Source organism: Manacus candei, unplaced genomic scaffold (genome assembly GCF_025592945.1).
Source record: "Manacus candei isolate 608988 ecotype Guabito, Panama unplaced genomic scaffold, ASM2559294v1 h1tg000109l, whole genome shotgun sequence".
Classification (NCBI taxonomy): Eukaryota; Metazoa; Chordata; class Aves; order Passeriformes; family Pipridae; genus Manacus; species Manacus candei.
Genome location: NW_026138157.1, coordinates 1,800,725 through 1,817,843, shown reverse-complemented (window position 1 = coordinate 1,817,843; position 17,119 = coordinate 1,800,725). Strand labels below are relative to the sequence as shown.

The 17,119-nt window shown below is 44.6% G+C and overlaps 1 protein-coding gene across 1 annotated transcript in view; it reads left to right on the top strand.

Annotated features, from left to right (window-relative positions):
- Positions 1–17,119, top strand: part of RCOR1 (REST corepressor 1) — an 84,893-nt gene that overhangs the window by 33,159 nt on the left and 34,615 nt on the right. Inside the window, exon 3 of the mRNA XM_051769528.1 lies at positions 9,680–9,763. Within this exon, the coding sequence (XP_051625488.1) occupies positions 9,680–9,763 (84 nt within the window). The remainder of the gene's footprint in view (positions 1–9,679; positions 9,764–17,119) is intronic.

Genomic DNA, 17,119 nt, shown 5'->3' with positions numbered 1-17,119 from the left:
GGACCTGGCACTTGAGGAAACTGTGTGGTGTTATTGTTGTTTCTTTTGTGTGTATTAAATTCTATATGTGGATCTTCCTTGCATACATGCAGCCATGTCTGTGTGACTGCTTGGTCACTTGAATGAAAGTGGAAGGGAAACAGCGTGCAGGGAAAGAAGGCAGGAAGTGTCTTCTTGGGGCAGTGCTCAGGGAGACTGAACAGAAACCAACAGTAGTTTGCTTATTGTAGCTTGGCTCTCAGAACTGACTGCATACATTTACCTATTTTTAACAAACTTTAAAATAGTTCACTGTGTGGCTCCATGAAGGTCCTGCATTGATTTATTTTTTTTTTTTTTTTTTCCCCCTCTGGTAGGGTTGTGAGTGTGCAGGGGTTCCCAAGGTTACTGGCAGGATGTGGGTCCCAGTGTGGAGCTGTGGTTTATGGGCTGGTATCCACAGGGTGTGTGGGGCCCCTGAGACCCCATGTGTGGTGTTTGCTTTTGTTAATACTGACTGGTGGGGTGGAATGGGTCTAGTCCCATCCCAGCCCTTCTGGTGGAGCTTTGGAGCTGGTGTGGCTGTGAAGCACAGCTGGGGAGGCAAGGGATGCTCTCTGCAATGTGGAGCTGGGAGAAGTGTGCTTGGGAGGGCGGGTGAGCCTCATCGGTCCAGCTCGACGTGTGCACTGCACATTTTGGCTTTGTTCTGGTTGCCTCCTTTCTGGGTGTGCATTCACAATTGCTCTGGTGTAGTTACCAGCCCTCCTCCTTCAAAAAACAAGTGTTTTAAAAAGGCTTACACGGGATCTCTTGTAAAATCTTGATCAAATGTGCATTTTCTCATTTTAATTTTGTACTCAGCTCTCTCTTTAAACAAACTCCAACCCTTCCACGTTTCAGTACAAAACCCCAGCCCTGTCTAGACAAAAGCCCGTTGTGATTAGCAGAGGTGTGCTGCTCCATGCTGAGCAAGTGTGGGGGTACAGACATATTTCTGATGTGGTAATGTATTTCCTGCTCATGTGTGGATCGCAGGGCTTGTGTGTGCAGAACTTGCCGAAGAGCTCAGGTTGGAATTGCGTGTGCCTAGAAAATTTCACACACTAAGAGTGTATATTGAAAGGCTGTTCGCTCGTGTAGTTATTCAGACCTCATCTATGGCTGCACATTGGTGCCACCTGCTTGCAGGAGGGAATGAGCGGACTCCTATTATTCAGGAAAAAAAAAATACAAGGCGAGGCCTCAACATCTGTTCTGGCTTTATTGTTTGCTCTGGCCTGGGCTATGGGCAAAATGTAGGCCACAGCTTTTGTGTTGCTGCTAGCTCTGAAACTGGAAAGGCATCTTGGATCAGATGTGTTCTTAAAAAGTTTAAAAAAAATACAAAGACGTTGAGTTCAAACTTAGGGTGGGATTGAACTTGATTACTTTAAATAAAAGGAAACTGTATTGCTATCTATGCTTTTTCTCGTTTTCTCTTTCAGTTCTTCTAATGGTAATAATTTTTATCACTGCAAAGTGACCTTTGTAATCATTGCTGGATGATTAATCTTTAACCGGGTAATTTTTAAAGCAATATTTTGCACACTGTTGTAATGTGTGATACTGTGGGATTTTGTATCACAGTACCTGCAGTTATTTTGAGGCAGTAGGACCCTTCAGCCTGCATTTCCAGTGGTGCTGCTCTGTACAGAAACCCAAATAGTCACTTTTGTTTCCGTAGGCAGATACAAAAATGCCCTCAGAACTTTATTTGCATATAGATTATAGTGCTGCCCGGGTGTAGTCATGTATAGGAAGAGCTAACTACTGCTTAATTTATAACTTTTTAATTAAAAAATGTTCCTCAGCTTTTAGTATTCCAGTCTAAAATGTTCTCCTGCATTTAATGCTGCTATAGTGTGTATGAAGATGGTATTTCTGTGAGGTACCAGCTGCTACAACTAGGCAGTCCTTGGAAAACACGAATGAAAGGGGATCACAAGCATTATCTGCTGACTCAGGGAGAAGTCACATGCAGAAGGAAGTGGAGATGAGCAGCAAAGTTCTTCAAATGTCTTTGAGTTGCTGCTTGAGACACCAGTGCCAGCAGTGGGAAAGGAAGGTGAAAAAAGCTCTTCTTCTGACTCTCAGTTATGTTTGAATTCTCTTGTGCCACATAGGTGTTGTGCTATTGTATCACAGCTGTGCATTTACAATTACACCGTGAGCCTGAGTAATAACAGTGAACCCGTGAGAGTTTTTTATACTATGGGAGCCTGCGCCTCCCTTGGCTTATTTCGTTTAACAATCATCATGGGTACAGTAAACAGGGGATTTCACCCTATGCAATGAATTTAAGGTCTGCATTGATTAAAAATGCAGGGTTGGGAATGGAAGCACATGTTTAATCTCACTTCATTAAAAGTAAATACATTTAGACTTGGTTCAAAACTGCTTGAAGAAGCATTCAGCAGCTAAGTTATTATATGGCAGCTCCAGCTCTTCCTAAACAATAAAAACACCTATTCACCTTTGGATATTATGCAATGCATATTTTATATATAATGCTCAGGGTTACATATTAAAAGGAAGAGATGTTTCTTGCTCTTTCTTTTTAAACCTGCAATGTGTGATTTAAAAATGAACGGGCGGTTGTCAAGTGCTGTTAGTAAAGCAGTAGCTTTTGTTGGTGGAAATCTTGCCATCCTGTACCTTGGGGATTTCGGTTGTTGTTGTGTAAACCTTATTAACTTTTTGAAAGACATTGTTCAGATCTGGAAGTCTTTTTTTACGTGTTGTTTTGCAAAAGATCAGTACCTGAAGAGTTCCCTGTAGTTCTATGGCAAGTGTTTTTTAAACTTTGATTTAAGGCTTTTGTTTGCTTTCCAGAGACGGTAAGAAGTATGTATCTGTATCAAGGTACACCTGACAGTGTACCTACTTTTCTGAGTTACTTTTTCCCAATTCTGAATAACAAAAGGATCTTACTAGCAGCAGGGTCCCGCTCTTCCTGGTGTGTGTTGCAGGGCTCTCGCGTAGTCATGTGTAGGTGTGCTTTGCTTTGAAATCCAGATGGGTTCAGTAGCTCTGAAATGCCTTGTGCAAACAGCAAAAACATCACAGATTATTGAAAGGATGGAGAATGGAAAATGCTGGAGGTCTCCTGGCAGAGCCTCATTTTGACTAGGGCAGGGTAGAATGGGGAGGAAAGTGTCTTGGCATATGCAGAAGGTGAGGATCATCTCCCAGAGGGGTCAGTACAGGTGTCAAAAGCAAAGCACAAAGCGCTTGAATGGCTCACAGCTGTGGCTGGGTCATGCAGCATCCTTGGGGAGAGCTGTGAGATGGAGCAGGTCCCTCAAGTGGGAACTGGCACCGCTCCCTTGCACAGAAGCAAAATAACAGACAACAGAGTGATTGGTGGCTCTCTGAGAGGCCTCGGCTCCTACTGAGTTTATTCTGGCATGTTTCTTCTCTAACTTGGAGAAGGAAAATAAGACGCGATGGGTCAGGCTCGAGCTGGGCAGCACTGTGCTCCTGCTTGCTGACAGACTCTGCCTTCCTGCACGCTCTCTGTGTGTGGTGTCCGTTCCACCAGTGGTCCTTAAGGCGCAGACCAAAGTGATGCTGTGACCGAGGGAGGTGTCCTGGCTGTCCCTGCTTCCTTACTCTCCTTCCTTGTCTCTTAGGATATGTGCTGGAAAACTAGGAATTGGTATTGAGTTAAAGCCAACAGGAACACCTGGCTTTTTTGTTGGATTAATTTTTTTTTTTTTAAAGCTCAGGTAGATCCCCTGCTTTGGTTTCTCAAGTAGATGGTGGTGGTGGAAGGGGAAACAATCTCCCACCTTCTCTTTTGCAGTGGTGCTGCTGAACCGTGGTGTGGGTGAAGGCAGAGCCCCCCACCCACATGAGTCTACCGCTGTCTGTGCACCCTCTCAGCTGATTTGATTTAATAACTGGGGAAAATGCAGTTTGCTTCATATTTTGCTAGGTTACTTTTAGCAATTGTGCTTGGCTTGGAGGGATAAATGCCAGAGTCAACATAGGAAGGGAGGAGGAGAGGCAGGGAATGTGTCAAGAGGGCAGAGAAATGCTGGCTGAGCAGGATCTCCTTTCCCTTCAGAAGTGGTGAGGATGGATTCAAGCTGTGAGGTGCAAGCTTCACCCTTTGGCCTTTTGACACAGCTCTTCAGAGGCTTGTAGTTCATCTCACCAAAAGAAGATTCAGGTGGGTTGAAGGGAATGGTATTACTGCCAGGCACAAGTTTCCTTTTGTGCTGATGCCAGTTACTCCATGAGTAATTTGAAATTGGGGAGGGTACTGTCTGACCTGTAGGAGGGACTTGATGTGTGCAGCATGGTGACCCTTGGTAGTTTGTTTGGAGACATGCCCATTTCCCTTTCCCTGTTGGGTGTCCTGGCTTCACAGCACCCAGGTGGAGGTGGGGAGAGAAGCAGCCTTGTTTCTTCCAGCCCTGCTTTGTGGTCCATTTGCAGCAACTCTACTGAGTGCAGTGGCTGAGGAGACTGCAGGGCACGTGCACATGTCTTGGCTCTCTTGCAACGTTCTGGAGAGAGCCAGAACAGAGATCTGTGGTTTCATGTCCACATTATTCATGATGACAAACTCTGCGGCATGTTCAACACTGAGCTTCTTAATACAGTCCTCATTCCAGCACTGGTGCAACTTTGGTTTGCCTAAGAGTAAATATGAAGTTACAGTATCTGCAGAAGAATGCCGAGGATGTGAGGAGATAAAATGCATATTTCTTGGTATAGGAAGGGGGTCTAGACCCAGAGTTTAAGTTAATAGACACATCAGGGGACTTGCAAGGGTATTTAGGGCTTGGTGTCCTTTAAGAAGTTTCTTTCAAGGAACTTGGAAGTTCTGCCTTTCTCCTCTGTTTCTGCAGAGGGTCCTGGCAGAGTTGACCATCTGCTCTCTGATTTGGACTAAATTCAGCAGAGGAGTTTGGCTCTGGGAGGGAGTAGATTTGAAGAGTTTTGATTCTGGGTTTGTTTTCTTTTTTGGGGGCATTTGGTTTTTTTTGGTATTGACAAAAAATCATTTTGCTTTCACTTCACTCTTTGTTCTTTTCCTTTGTGAGCTGAGATCACTCAGGTGTGGGGTCTGAGGTGGATTTAGCCCTGAGGCTTTAAACTTTGTGGGTGGTAGTGGGAGAGCAGAACTGACATCTTTGTGTATGCAAGTGAAAATTGGACAGACAGATACTAGAGAGTGAGACTGCCCCATGTAGTAACCTTTACAGCAGGGAAAACACATATTTTAAAGACACAAGATACATTTTGTTTTTTAAATCAGCCTGATGTCACTTGGTGTCTGAACTGACTGCTTCTGCTGGTTGGAACCTCTGTCTTGTTTTTCTGTGGGGCAGTCTTGTAACAGCTTTCCAAAAGCTGGGGAAGAGCCTTGACTGCTGTGGATCAGGGTTTCACATCCTGCAAGGTGCTAGTCTTGCACGTGCCAGGCCTGTCCCTTAGCTTATGGAGCCCCCAGGGATGGAGAGCTTTGGCCTATGGGCAGAAGTGATAGGAACTTCAGTGGTGGTGTTGTTTCTCTCCTGTGCAAACCAATGTGTTTCTACACACTGGTGTTGAGATGTGTCCTCACAGTTTCAGGGGGGAAAAGAAAGGCCCCCGCAACCTTTAGAATGATGCTGATATATGGGTGTTCTGCCCTGCTTCATCTCTCCTCCCTTGCACAGTAGAACTGTTTGGGCTTTTGCAGTAAACCACTGTAAAAAAATAACATTTTCTTCACAAAGTGAGTTTTAAGCTGGATTGGTTCTCTCCTATGTTTTAGTGTATAGTCTGTGGAGTAGGGGTATATTCTAGAGGTGAGAGAAGAGAAAGGGATGGGAGCTGCTGTGGAAAAAGCAACACAATACTGTGCCTGGTTGGGGCTGCACTTTTCTGTTTGGGTAGAAGCAGCGGGAGTTTGCATTCCATGTGAATTCTGACAGTGAAACAAAACTCAGGGGGTGCTGCTTGTAGTAGATGGTCTTTCTCTTGGGGATGGAGGAAGTGTCTGTGATTCCTGACAGACTTGGGACAAATGGGAAAGCTGGCAGTGGGAAAGTGATTGGAGTGTTTGCTCCCACAACAGCTGTGATAGGAACTAATGGCAGTGGCAGAGACTTTACAAATATCTGGTGGGTAGCCTAGATGAAAGTGCAGGATTACCTGAAATGTCAGGTCATCTTGTCTGCCAGTGTACAGCTTCTCTAAACACGGGTTGCACTGGTTTAACTGCAGTTGCTTAAACAAGCAAACCCCATTGATCCTAAATTGATCTGTTCCCCTAAAAAAAGACTAACACTTGCCCATCTTACATGGCTATTTTTATATGAGATATATAACAGATTAAATTATCTTTTTAGCTTTGTCAGTGAAGTGCAGAGTGTTAGTATTCACCCTGGTCTTTGTCCTGAAGCAGGAGTAAGGGGAAAGAATTTCCCAGTGATGGTGAGCCTTGCAGCTGTGCTTGGAATGGTGCAGGAAAGGGATGTAACAGCCACTCTGCTCGAAGACCTGTCTTGTGCTCTCATGGCTGTTGCTCTGAAGCAATCATTTCAATGTGCTTCCAAATTCTGAGCAAGCTCTTAAATTTTTCCTTGGCACATCATGAAGGAAGAGTGCTTATGCTGTGTGTATTTATGATTGGGTCGACACTGGACTTGGAAGAATGCCTGTCATGTCTGCCTTGTGTGTGAGGGACAATACATATGGGGGCTTTGGGCTTGAGAAGGGGTGTTAGGGAGGGAGTGGTGCTAGAAAGTGAAGGAGTTGGGTGGCCAGCATCTCGGATGTTAAGGAGGGAATCTCAGCCTCTGTGGATGTTTAAGGAACATGCCTACCCTCCAACCTTCTATGTGTGTTGGCCTTTAGGTGCTTCAGTCCTTTGCAGAGAAGCATGAGTTTTGACCTAACTGTTCTGTGTGCTTTGCACTGGCCTCTACATCTCTCAAAGAATGAGGCCTGAGGGTGGATAGGTGTGGGTTTGAGTGGAGAGACAGCAGGAGATAACATTTTGGGAATACTGGAGGTGCTGCTTCACACCTATTCGCAAGTGCAGCAAAACTTGGCTGGTTGTTCTACCAAGGGGCTGGAGGGAGGCAGAGAGAAAGAAGCTGGGCTGTGGGAACTGGACAGAAGAGGTCCTGAGGGTGGCACAAAGGCTCCCATTCTGGGTATGAGGCCCATGGAGGGGATGTGTGACTGGAAGGAGGCAGCTCCTAACCCAAGGCATTTGGGTGCATGTGGGGGAGCCGTGGTGGGAGACGAGGAACACATTTCACCAACCCCATGGGTGCCATGAGGTCCTGCAGTTCCTGCGCTGGTTGTCACCTCCCAGGGCTGCTGCAGGTCACAGCCAGGAAGGCTGTGGCGCTCCCTCTGCAATACCTCAAAGCGTACCTTGGGGTTTTAACCGTGGGAGGTGAAGCTTCACCCGTCTTACTGTGGGTGAGCTGCGTTAGCGGTGCTCTGCTCCTGACAGGACAGCCCGGCTGGGACGTGTGCCTGGCTATCAGAGAGGAGAGGAGGTTCACCCTGTGAAACTAGGAGGAAACTTTTTCCTTTTCCTGAGTTAGGTGGATTTCCCAGTTCAGCGAGTGAGACTGTGGTAAAGCCTGGCTGACAAAAGGGGAAGTTTAAGGTTGCCTCTCTTTACATTCCTGACTGAGACTTGAAATAAGAGGGAAAGTGTAAAATTTAATGCCCAGTGTTTCAGGACTTGTAATTTTAATTTCAGACATCCTTTGTGTTCTGTGTACAGACTTGATGTCCACCTCCCATCTCTTGCCACCAGAGGCTCTTGTCTCACTCCTTTTTTTGCCTAGTGTAGAAAATAATGAATATGCACAGCCTGCAAAATATCTTGTATGTGCAGTTGCTAACCTTATTTAAAAAAACCCAACAAACTGTGTGAAAGATAATCATGGTGTTTGACATGAAAAAACCTGTTAGTTCAGTGTAAATATGTTGCTGGCAGCTGGTTGTTTTTAGTACGTGATATTTGTACTTTAAATTTAATGTTAAAATATTATTGTCGTCTAAACCGTGACTGTTCTTAGTTGAGCAGATTTCAGGTTAAAAACAGTAGTCAAGCCATGACTGTTTGTAGCACTGTAATGTAATTTTGTGTTACTAGGTCTTTTCTGACCTGTTTTAATGCATTATGAAGTGGTGGTTATATGCCTAATTGCACAGTGCAGAGAAAATTGTGTTGAAATATTGCATAAAACTTGAGCGTTATGTGATGTTTTGTAGTGGAAGTATTACTGCAGGCACTCATTCATAACAAGACCTGCAAGTTTCTCCCTGCCAGGGCGGGTGGTTGAGCTGGCTGTGCTGACTCAACAGAGCGAGTTTCTTTCTCTTCTCATCCTCTTCTTCCTCCTCCTCCTCCTCTTTTTGACTTCTTGTGACCAAACATCAGCAGATTCACAAGAGCTCATTCGTGAAACATACCTTAGTTTGAGGTTGCTTTTTGAAACTGTGTGCAGCTGTGGATCTTCACTTGAGACTTTCAGAGGTCTCGTGTCAGCCAGGTGTTAAGCTGGTTAAAATCTGACTTGCTTTCTGAGCATGGGTGTGTGTACGCAGTGTGGGTGTGAGTGCACACAGGTTCCTCTGGAGTAGTTGAGAAGAGGACCTGATCCTGACCGGGGGGGAACTGAGTGTCGCCTTGGTGGGCATTCCTGACTATGAGGGATGGAGGCGTAGGAGGGCTGCTGGGGCAGGGCAGGAGGTGCTCAGAAGTGAAATCTGAGAGGTTTGTGCATGTGTGTACCCTGGAGTGTTCATGCAGTTTTGGTCATCGCAGTAGAAGAAAGATATAAAGTTATTAGAGAGTGTCCAAAGGAGGGCAGTGAAGATGGTGAAGGGCCTTGAGGGGAAGCTGTATGAGGGGAGGGGCTGAGGTCACTCGATCTGTTAAGCGTGGAGAAGAAGAGGCTGAGGGGAGACTTCATCACAGTTAGAACTTCCTGGTGAGGGGAAGAGGAGGGGCAGGCACTGATCTCTGTGGTGACCAGTGACAGGACCGGAGGGAATGGCCTGAAGTTGTGTCAGGGGAGGTTTAGGTTGGATCTGAGAAAGAGGTTCTTTACCCAGAGGGTGATTGGGCACTGGAACAGGCTCCTCAGGGAAGTGGCCACAGCACCAAGCCTGGCAGAGTTCAAGAAATGTTTGGACAATACTCTTGAGTGCATAGTATGACTCGTGAGGGTGGTCCTGTGCAGGGTCTCAATGATCCTTGTGGATCCCTTCGAACTCGATATATTTTGTGACTCTGTAGCTGCACAGTGTAGCCTCATGATGTCCAGGGCTTGGAGCCTGCTGCCTGAGCCTAGCTCCTCCCTTTTTCATTTAACGATGGCTGGAAGAAAAATAATCAAGTATGCTGGAAGAGAAACATTAATTAACTTTTAATTTAGATCTAACGTATGCTGCTTAGTGCACTGCAGGAAAGAGTGAGTGTGCGGTATCTGTCATGTTATATAGAGGATGATGCATTGAAGAAACAAGGAAAAGCCTCAGGTCTGAATGGGAAGATGAGGTTTTAACTCTGTGGATGGGTTTTGTATCTTGATTAAAAGCTGCAGATGTGTGATAAGTCGCTTTTGTATCCATTTTGCATCTGAAATTACTTTCTCTGTAACTTGGTTTGTATCTGTTTTCTCTTAAGCCAAACTTGCAAGGAGAAGTCAGGAGAGAGAGAATCTCGGCATGCTGGTCTGGTCACCTAACCAGAATCTGTCTGAAGCAAAATGTAAGTCTCTTCAAATAATTTTATTCCTCTTTTTCCTTGCATGTATCACTTCAGGAATGCAAAGTCCACTTTTGGTAGAGAGGTTATGTCTATGACCTTTCCATTATGATTAGAAATTAATTTAAAAAAAGAAAAGCCAACAAAGAAATCCCCCAGATCATCTTTCTTCCCCGCTGGGCAGCTGCTCAGAGCATCAAATCCCCAGGGGCAGGGAAATCAAGAGAAATGTGACATGCCTTCTTCCCTGGTATGAATTCTTTAAGGTACTTATCTGTGGGCCTACACAATCTGCTTTTTTTGCTGTTGGTGCTGTAGAAGGCAACAGAAATAGCTGGGGAGAGCAAAATGAAAAATATTGGGAGGGGGACATGAAACATTTGGTAATTAGTAGTACCTTTTTCTCCACAAAGACACAAATAAAATCCACATCTGGAGCCCATGGAGGTTTTAAATGCCAGAACAATTGCAGTGCCTTGGAATTCCACGTGAGGGCAATTAACAGTACTCTGTGTGTGTCTGGGAACAAGTCTCAGTGCTGCTGCCAGATGGCAGAACTAGCATTTGAAAGGTTTGTCTAGCTACAGTTCTCCTCATGAATAAGTAGGACTCCTTGATTAAAGGGCTGCTGTTTGAATGCAGTAACTAAACCTAAGTGCTTTTGGGGGAGGGAGCTGAAAAGAGCTATTTTTGACTTTGCTCAGACCTTTTTTTTTCTTTTATCTTTTCTGATTCTGGGACCAAGACTGAGAATCTTGCATTCCTGTTCCTCTGCAGTTTTTTGTGGTGGCATTATTAACTTGGTACCTGTTCTTCCCCTAGACCCAAGGGCTAGGATGCATCACAAGGCACTTGTGAGGCTGTAGTGGCATTTGCAAATTAAGGCAGCAGAGATTGTGCACAAACTGGCTCTGCCATGAAAGGCCTGTGTTCTGCCCTGGGGCATTTGTTCCACTGAGCAAGTTACCCCTTAAATTACATAAGGATGATGGTACTGTGATCTACAGATAAAAAGGGCTTTGCAAGGATCATGTCTGCCTTCTCTCCTACCAGTAGTGTCTTGTCTGCTCCCTGCTGGCTGTTGCATGCTGAACTAAATAAGACTGATGAGGAGAGGAATATGTTTGACAGTTATCTACAGCTAGAAACCTCTTAAAAGGTATAAGAGCAAGAAATTGTTTCTGCCACCGAAAGGAATGACTGTTCATGGACTGTCTGTGACACAGAGAATTCCTGTAGATGCCTCTCAAATCTGAGTGTCTTTTGAATCTCAGCTCAGCTTTGTGGAACGTTTAACTCCTGCCTGGTAGGAAACAGGTTTCTTGAAGAGGGAAGAGGAAAGGGAGGGAAGATATGTGGAATTGAGTAATATTATCTGTAACTGAGAATTTTGTAGCAATTGGCAAAAATATGCTCATATTATAGAGCACAGAAAGGATATAATATCTGCTAAGATGTCATGAACCTAGGAGGTAATTTAAAAAGTCATATGAATAAAAACTAGGTGGCAGTTGATGGTGGTACAACAAAAAAGTTGGGGAAAACAATATGAATATAAGAAGGCAAGAAGAAATTTCTCAAAATACTCAAAATTTCAGTAAGAGTATAGGGTCTCAGTTATTTCACCTTCCAAAACAGATACAGGAAAAAAAAGAATAAATATTTCATGGGGAATTTGAGGAAGTAAAGTGTGAGGGTGTTGCACCATACATGACACACAAAATACCTCCCAGGTGCCTGATTGATACAGAGTGGATGGAGTTATGAAATTAAGCATCTAGTAATAGTAAAAAACCCAAGGAAATATTGGGAGAGGTGGCTGGAAGGACCTTGGGGTGGTAGGAAGTCTCCAGCAGATGGGGAAAGGGCAGCTATACAGGGAATGAGAGAACAGGGAGCTGGTTGGTCATTGCTTTTTCTTGAGTCAATTTGAGCTGATCCTACTGAAAGATATCAGTTATTCCTGTCTCTATCTGGCATTACTTAAAAATGAACAATGAAAACCAAATTCTGCTGAAGGTAGATGCTTTTGGGTTTTTGAGACTAGAAATGGATTGATTGTTAGAAATAAGTTTATTGCTCTAATGTATTCAAGCCAGCTGTTAGGCACTGATTGCACGAGAGCCTGATTCAGTGCCCCTTCCTTTCTGAAGATGAGAACCTCCTCCAAAACACCAGTGCTCTGCAATGGCTGTAGAGCACTTACTAAATATATTACATGCAGAGTTCCCTAATCTGCTTTATGGTTTATGATGAAAGAACATCAGGGGACAGGAGGTCTCTTCAGCGACTCTTGAATTCACTGACAAGTCTTGGCATTGTTGATAGTGAATCCTAATTAAATGGGGTCCGTGGGGATGTGTAAGAGGACTGGTGATGATCAACATTTCATCAGTGATGTGGGAATTGATATGAAATTGTTGATGACCCGTAGACTGACAGGGTGGTAAATAAAATTAATGCTACTGACAGTCTTGTGGAGCGCTTTGGGTCTTTTCCTAACTTGGATTGCTGCCAATGCAATGGGCCCTTAATGACCCAACTGCAGGGTTATGAATCTCAGTCCTGAAAGCTCTGGCCTTCTACATCAAGTCTGATGTTTGGAAAGAAATGGCTTAGAGAGCAATATTGGGGAAACAGTGGGCAGGTAATTCAGCAAAGGTTCACGGTGTCCTGCTTGACCCAGGGGATGATGTGGATGTAAAGAGTGAGGTAGTCACTGGTACAGTTTGCTGTGTCTATACCCAGCAGCGTTCAGGAAAATGAACCTCAAAACAGTGGCTTTAGTTTAAAAACTGAGAAAAGGATGGAGACAGGAGCTACTGAAACATTTTGCAAACTGAAGATGAAGCAAAATCCATCTGTTTAGCTTACTGAAAAGAGGCTGAAAGGGGACTATTCTCAATTATTCACTTAGAGGAAAAAATTGACATAGTAAGAGACATGCATAATACAAATAGATGGCTGTGAAATAAGTCCACATGGACTGAAATGAAATGCCTGAGTTTGGGTTTTTTGGTGTTTTTTGGGTTTTTTTTGTGATTGACTACTGGAAGTTATTCAGGGAAATGATGGATTCTCTATTTCTCGATGCCTTTTTAAACCATGGATTTTTGTGACATGGTGCGGTAGATCATTCACTGGCAGTGTGAAATTGTGAGTGGAAGGAGATATGGTCTCCAGGAGGTTGGTGTAGCCCCTTGGGCTGTAAGTACTGTTAGTCCTATCTAGCACATCCATTCTTAATACTGCTGTTCAGGTTGAAGTGTGGGTGAGCAAATCCTTCCAATCAGCAGCCTGTTGGTACCTGTGATTCCTTGGTTTGTACTCCAAAGTCTTTAACCCATCCTGTGCCTGTAAGACACAGGACTCTTCTCTGTTCCTGTGGCTCACTGTGAAGATGGAAGTTAGTGCAGCACATTAGCTCTTCCTCAGAGTGAACTGGTACCTCTTGTGAGCAGGAGAGTTCAGTGCAATCAGTGCAGCTTGTGGAAGTCACCTCTGTTAAAGGTGCTAAAAACCACTGAGCAGATTCTGTGACCATGCTCAGAGCAGTGCACCTGATGGGTTTGGCAGAGGGCTGGCCAAACTGATGGAGGCTGTGGGAGGGTCTCTGTAAGCTGCTAAAGGAACCTTAGAAAGAGCAGTGTGTCAGCCAAGACCTGGTGGATATCTGCATACCTGATGCTTCAGACTCACACAGTTAAGAGCTCGTTTGGGTCCCATGAAGCAATGTTTTAATCACACTGGAGAAACCTTTTGCCTGGATGCCATGAAATGATGGATGTAAAAGAGAAGATGAAAACAAAAGTATGTGTTGGCATGTTGCTCATTTATTTTATCCTGTTCCTTGTTAACCATTAATCCTGGACACAAACCACTTATTGCCTTGCCCATATTAATACCAAAGTTGAATGCTGCCAGCATGGTCCATATCTACTGACAGACTTCTGCCTTTGAGGGGTCACTTGCACAGCAGTGTCGCCATTAGTGAGTAGGTCACAGAGTTAGCCCAAAGCTAGAATTTTGTCCTGTGTCTTTTGAAGAAGAAAGAAAGAAATGTCATTGTGCAGTAACTGAACATTGGGATTAAAATAACTGTGCTCCCCTTCCAACTCTGCTCCAAATACCCTGTGGCTGGTGTCACACCTCTTACAGAGAGCTTGCTCTCAAAGTGAGACTCCTGAGAGGCTGTCTGTGGACTTGGTGCCATGGAGGGCAACTGTTCAGGCTGTTGTGGGACTCTGTCATGGAGGGTGAGGAAGGAGACAGGGAGAGGGGAAGAAGAATGATGCCTTGAGCAAGGTGACATTGAGGAGCAGGAACAGCTAGGTGGAAGACAGGCATCTGCTCTCTTTGAGTGGCATGTGGGGAAGGAGGAGGGGAAATAGTGAAAAATGCATTGTAATGATGCTGTGGAAACTCTGCACAGGATAGAGCTGGGCCAGCAGGAAGCTATTAATAAAACAGCAGTGTCTCTCTCTGTGCCAAGTGCACCAGTGAGTGGAACCATAAAGATGACTTTGGGTTGGTTTAAAATGAGCAAGTGCTGGCATGGTGCAGCTGCCCAGGAGCAAGGGATAGATACCAGGTGAGAGGGTAGGATGTGATGATTGCTTTTATAGACCTGCAGTTCAAAGGTGAACTACAAGAGGGAAAGATGTATTGTTTTACCAGCAATAAGCTCTGCTTTGAGAGTAATTTTTCTGCTTTCTTCCTGACAGAATACATGTGCTGCTAGATGGAAGTTCTGTTTTCTCACTTGATGTCTTGGTGGATGTCTCCAGTGGATTTGCAGTTCATGGGTGTCACTGAACAGGCAGGCACTGTCCCTAATGCCTGTGGGGCAGTGGGGTTGTAGAGGGCAGCTGGGTCTTCTGGTCTTGCAGTGCTGCTTCTGCTTGACCTGAGAGTTGATTGGCACTGCCAGCTTTGGACATTGACCAGTTCCTGTCTCCATTACTCTGTGACACCTCTTCTTTTGAGGCTGCAGCTGGCTCCCTGCTTTACATTACACCTGCCTTGATGCACATGGAGAGAATTCAGATATCTTGTTCCCGCTATGGAGGGGAAGTAGAAACGGTCAGGGGACATGGGGATAGAGAAATGCCAGTATTTAGTGAAAACAGCTGAGTGCTTTGACATCCCCTAATGTGTTTGGCCAAACCCTGTGGCTGGGGAAAAGGGAAGGCTTCTTAAATGTGCTGCAAAACCTGATGCTGGGAAGGCGGTAATGTGCCGGCTGAGGCTCTGGTGGAGGAAGAAGTGCTGGTTGCTATGGTTACTAAGGATATCAACCCTATGATGTTTGGATGGGCACGGTTTTAGTTAACTGTGCCACAGGCCGGGTAACTGTTTGGGAGTGTGTGGTGCTCCACCCAAAGAAGCTCTGAGTTGGCATTCAGGATTTCAGTGTCCCTACCACATTTCTAAGTGTGTCCTGGTTGTTAGTGTTAGCAGCCTTCTTTGGGTGAGAGTGAGTTTTGGTAGCTGTCCTCTCTTGTGATGGTGAGGTGAACCCCAAAATTTCTCAGGGCAGGTTGCAGGTTTAAGTGGCCAGAGTCCATCTCCAGCTTTAGTTCAAGGGATAATTTTGGCATAACATAGACTCTGGACTTCTCTTTAATATTCCCTTCAGAAATAAAACTAAAGCTTGGAGTTCTATTTTGTCTGAATTTTCTGACTTAAAATGACTGCCAGAGTAATGGACATGAAAATGTCTTCTAAGGTTGCTGCATGTGTCTGACTGTGATTTGTGTGGCTGGTCTCTGTTTTCAGTGTGTAGCTGAGCCATAACTGTTTTGCAAAGGGCTTCTGCTTGGACATAGCCTTTACCCTTGTCTCACTTTTTTTGGCCTATGAATTCTGTGGACATAGGACTACACCTCACAGAAAAGAGAGCTAATGATGATAGTTGATGGAGAGTGCCCTAATAATGCATAAATGTGAGAGGAAAACGACAAATGGGAGAGAATAGACTGGGGAAAGTGTTGATCTTAAAATCTCCCTTTTAGAAAATGAAGACCTTATTTAACAGGATGCATTTAAAATGGAAGGGATTAACACTTCAGAGCTATTTGAGAGCCACCCCCTCCTCGACACACAGGCACCCCTCCGCATGCACGGAGCAGCAGTGAGGCAGAGGATATAGTCTGGTACGTATTCAGGTGCTTTTTAAGTCTCTCCTCTCCATCATCCCCTGAACAGGATCCTTGAAACAGTTGGAATCGTGGTTTTATTTTTAGTACCCTCTCCCCTCCAACCCCTGTCGTCTCTGACCTGGTTTATAATGTAACTCTCCAAAAGGTTGTGTTGATGCTCAGTAAGAGTGTGCAGCCACCTTGGTCAGGAATGGGAGAGTGGGAGCTGCTTAGACTTCGTCACCAGAGAGAAAAAAGTATTGTTGAACTCTTAGCTGAGCTCATACTTGGGGTTTTTCGTGGCTGGCTAAGTGCTGGGAGAGGTCGTGAAGGAAGGAGCATGTGTATTGTGCTTCTCTTGTTTGAGTTTTTTCTGCTTGTTTGTGTCCAAGGTTTTACTTGTTGAGGTGTTGGGGTTTTTTTAGTAGTATAGAAGTATTAGCTTTAGAAAGAGCTGCCAGGTAGAGCCAAGACTTCTAGGTCTCTGAGGGGTGAACTTCAGGGGTTGTGATTATCTCCTGAAGGTAGGTGCTGACCTTTTGTTGCTCAAGTGGAGATAGCAAAACTCCCAAATTTAGGATTATGCTGTTTCTGTATGCTCCTTCCTTAGAAATATCAGTTTGTTGTCTGTCCCAATGACAGCGAAAAGGATTAATGGAAAAGCAGAATTAGGTTTATGTTTATCCCTAATCCAAATTTCATATTATGCAGTGAACCTGGCAGCTGTGAAGCTTGGATGCAAATACAGCAGCTGAAGAATGCAACTCCATGAATTTAGAAATGAGAGAACTAGTGTTCAGTTTAGGATTCTGCTTGAATTTAGCTGTAGAAATAATAGTCATGGCCACTTCTCCCAGCAGCTGCGATTGCTGCACTTCAGAAAATGCTCAGAAGAAGATGGTGAAGGAATGCAATATTTCGTTTTAGCTAAGGCAACTTTTGATGCTTATAGTAGCAATATTGTGAACAGCAAAAAGAAGATGCCTGGCTTCAAAGGGTATGGGTGTATCCCAGAAATGGCTGAGTTGCCTCAAACTTAGCTGCAGTTTTCCCTTTGTTTGTAATCTGCTATACTAGTTGCTGTTGCAACACTGTGTGGAAATCTCAGAGCAACTCTTTCATCATTATTGCTGCAGGTTGATATTTCTGGATCCTGAATGAATATTTAAATTAAGATGAAATTTTAACCCTTTCCCAGCAGTGGAATCAGGAAAGCACT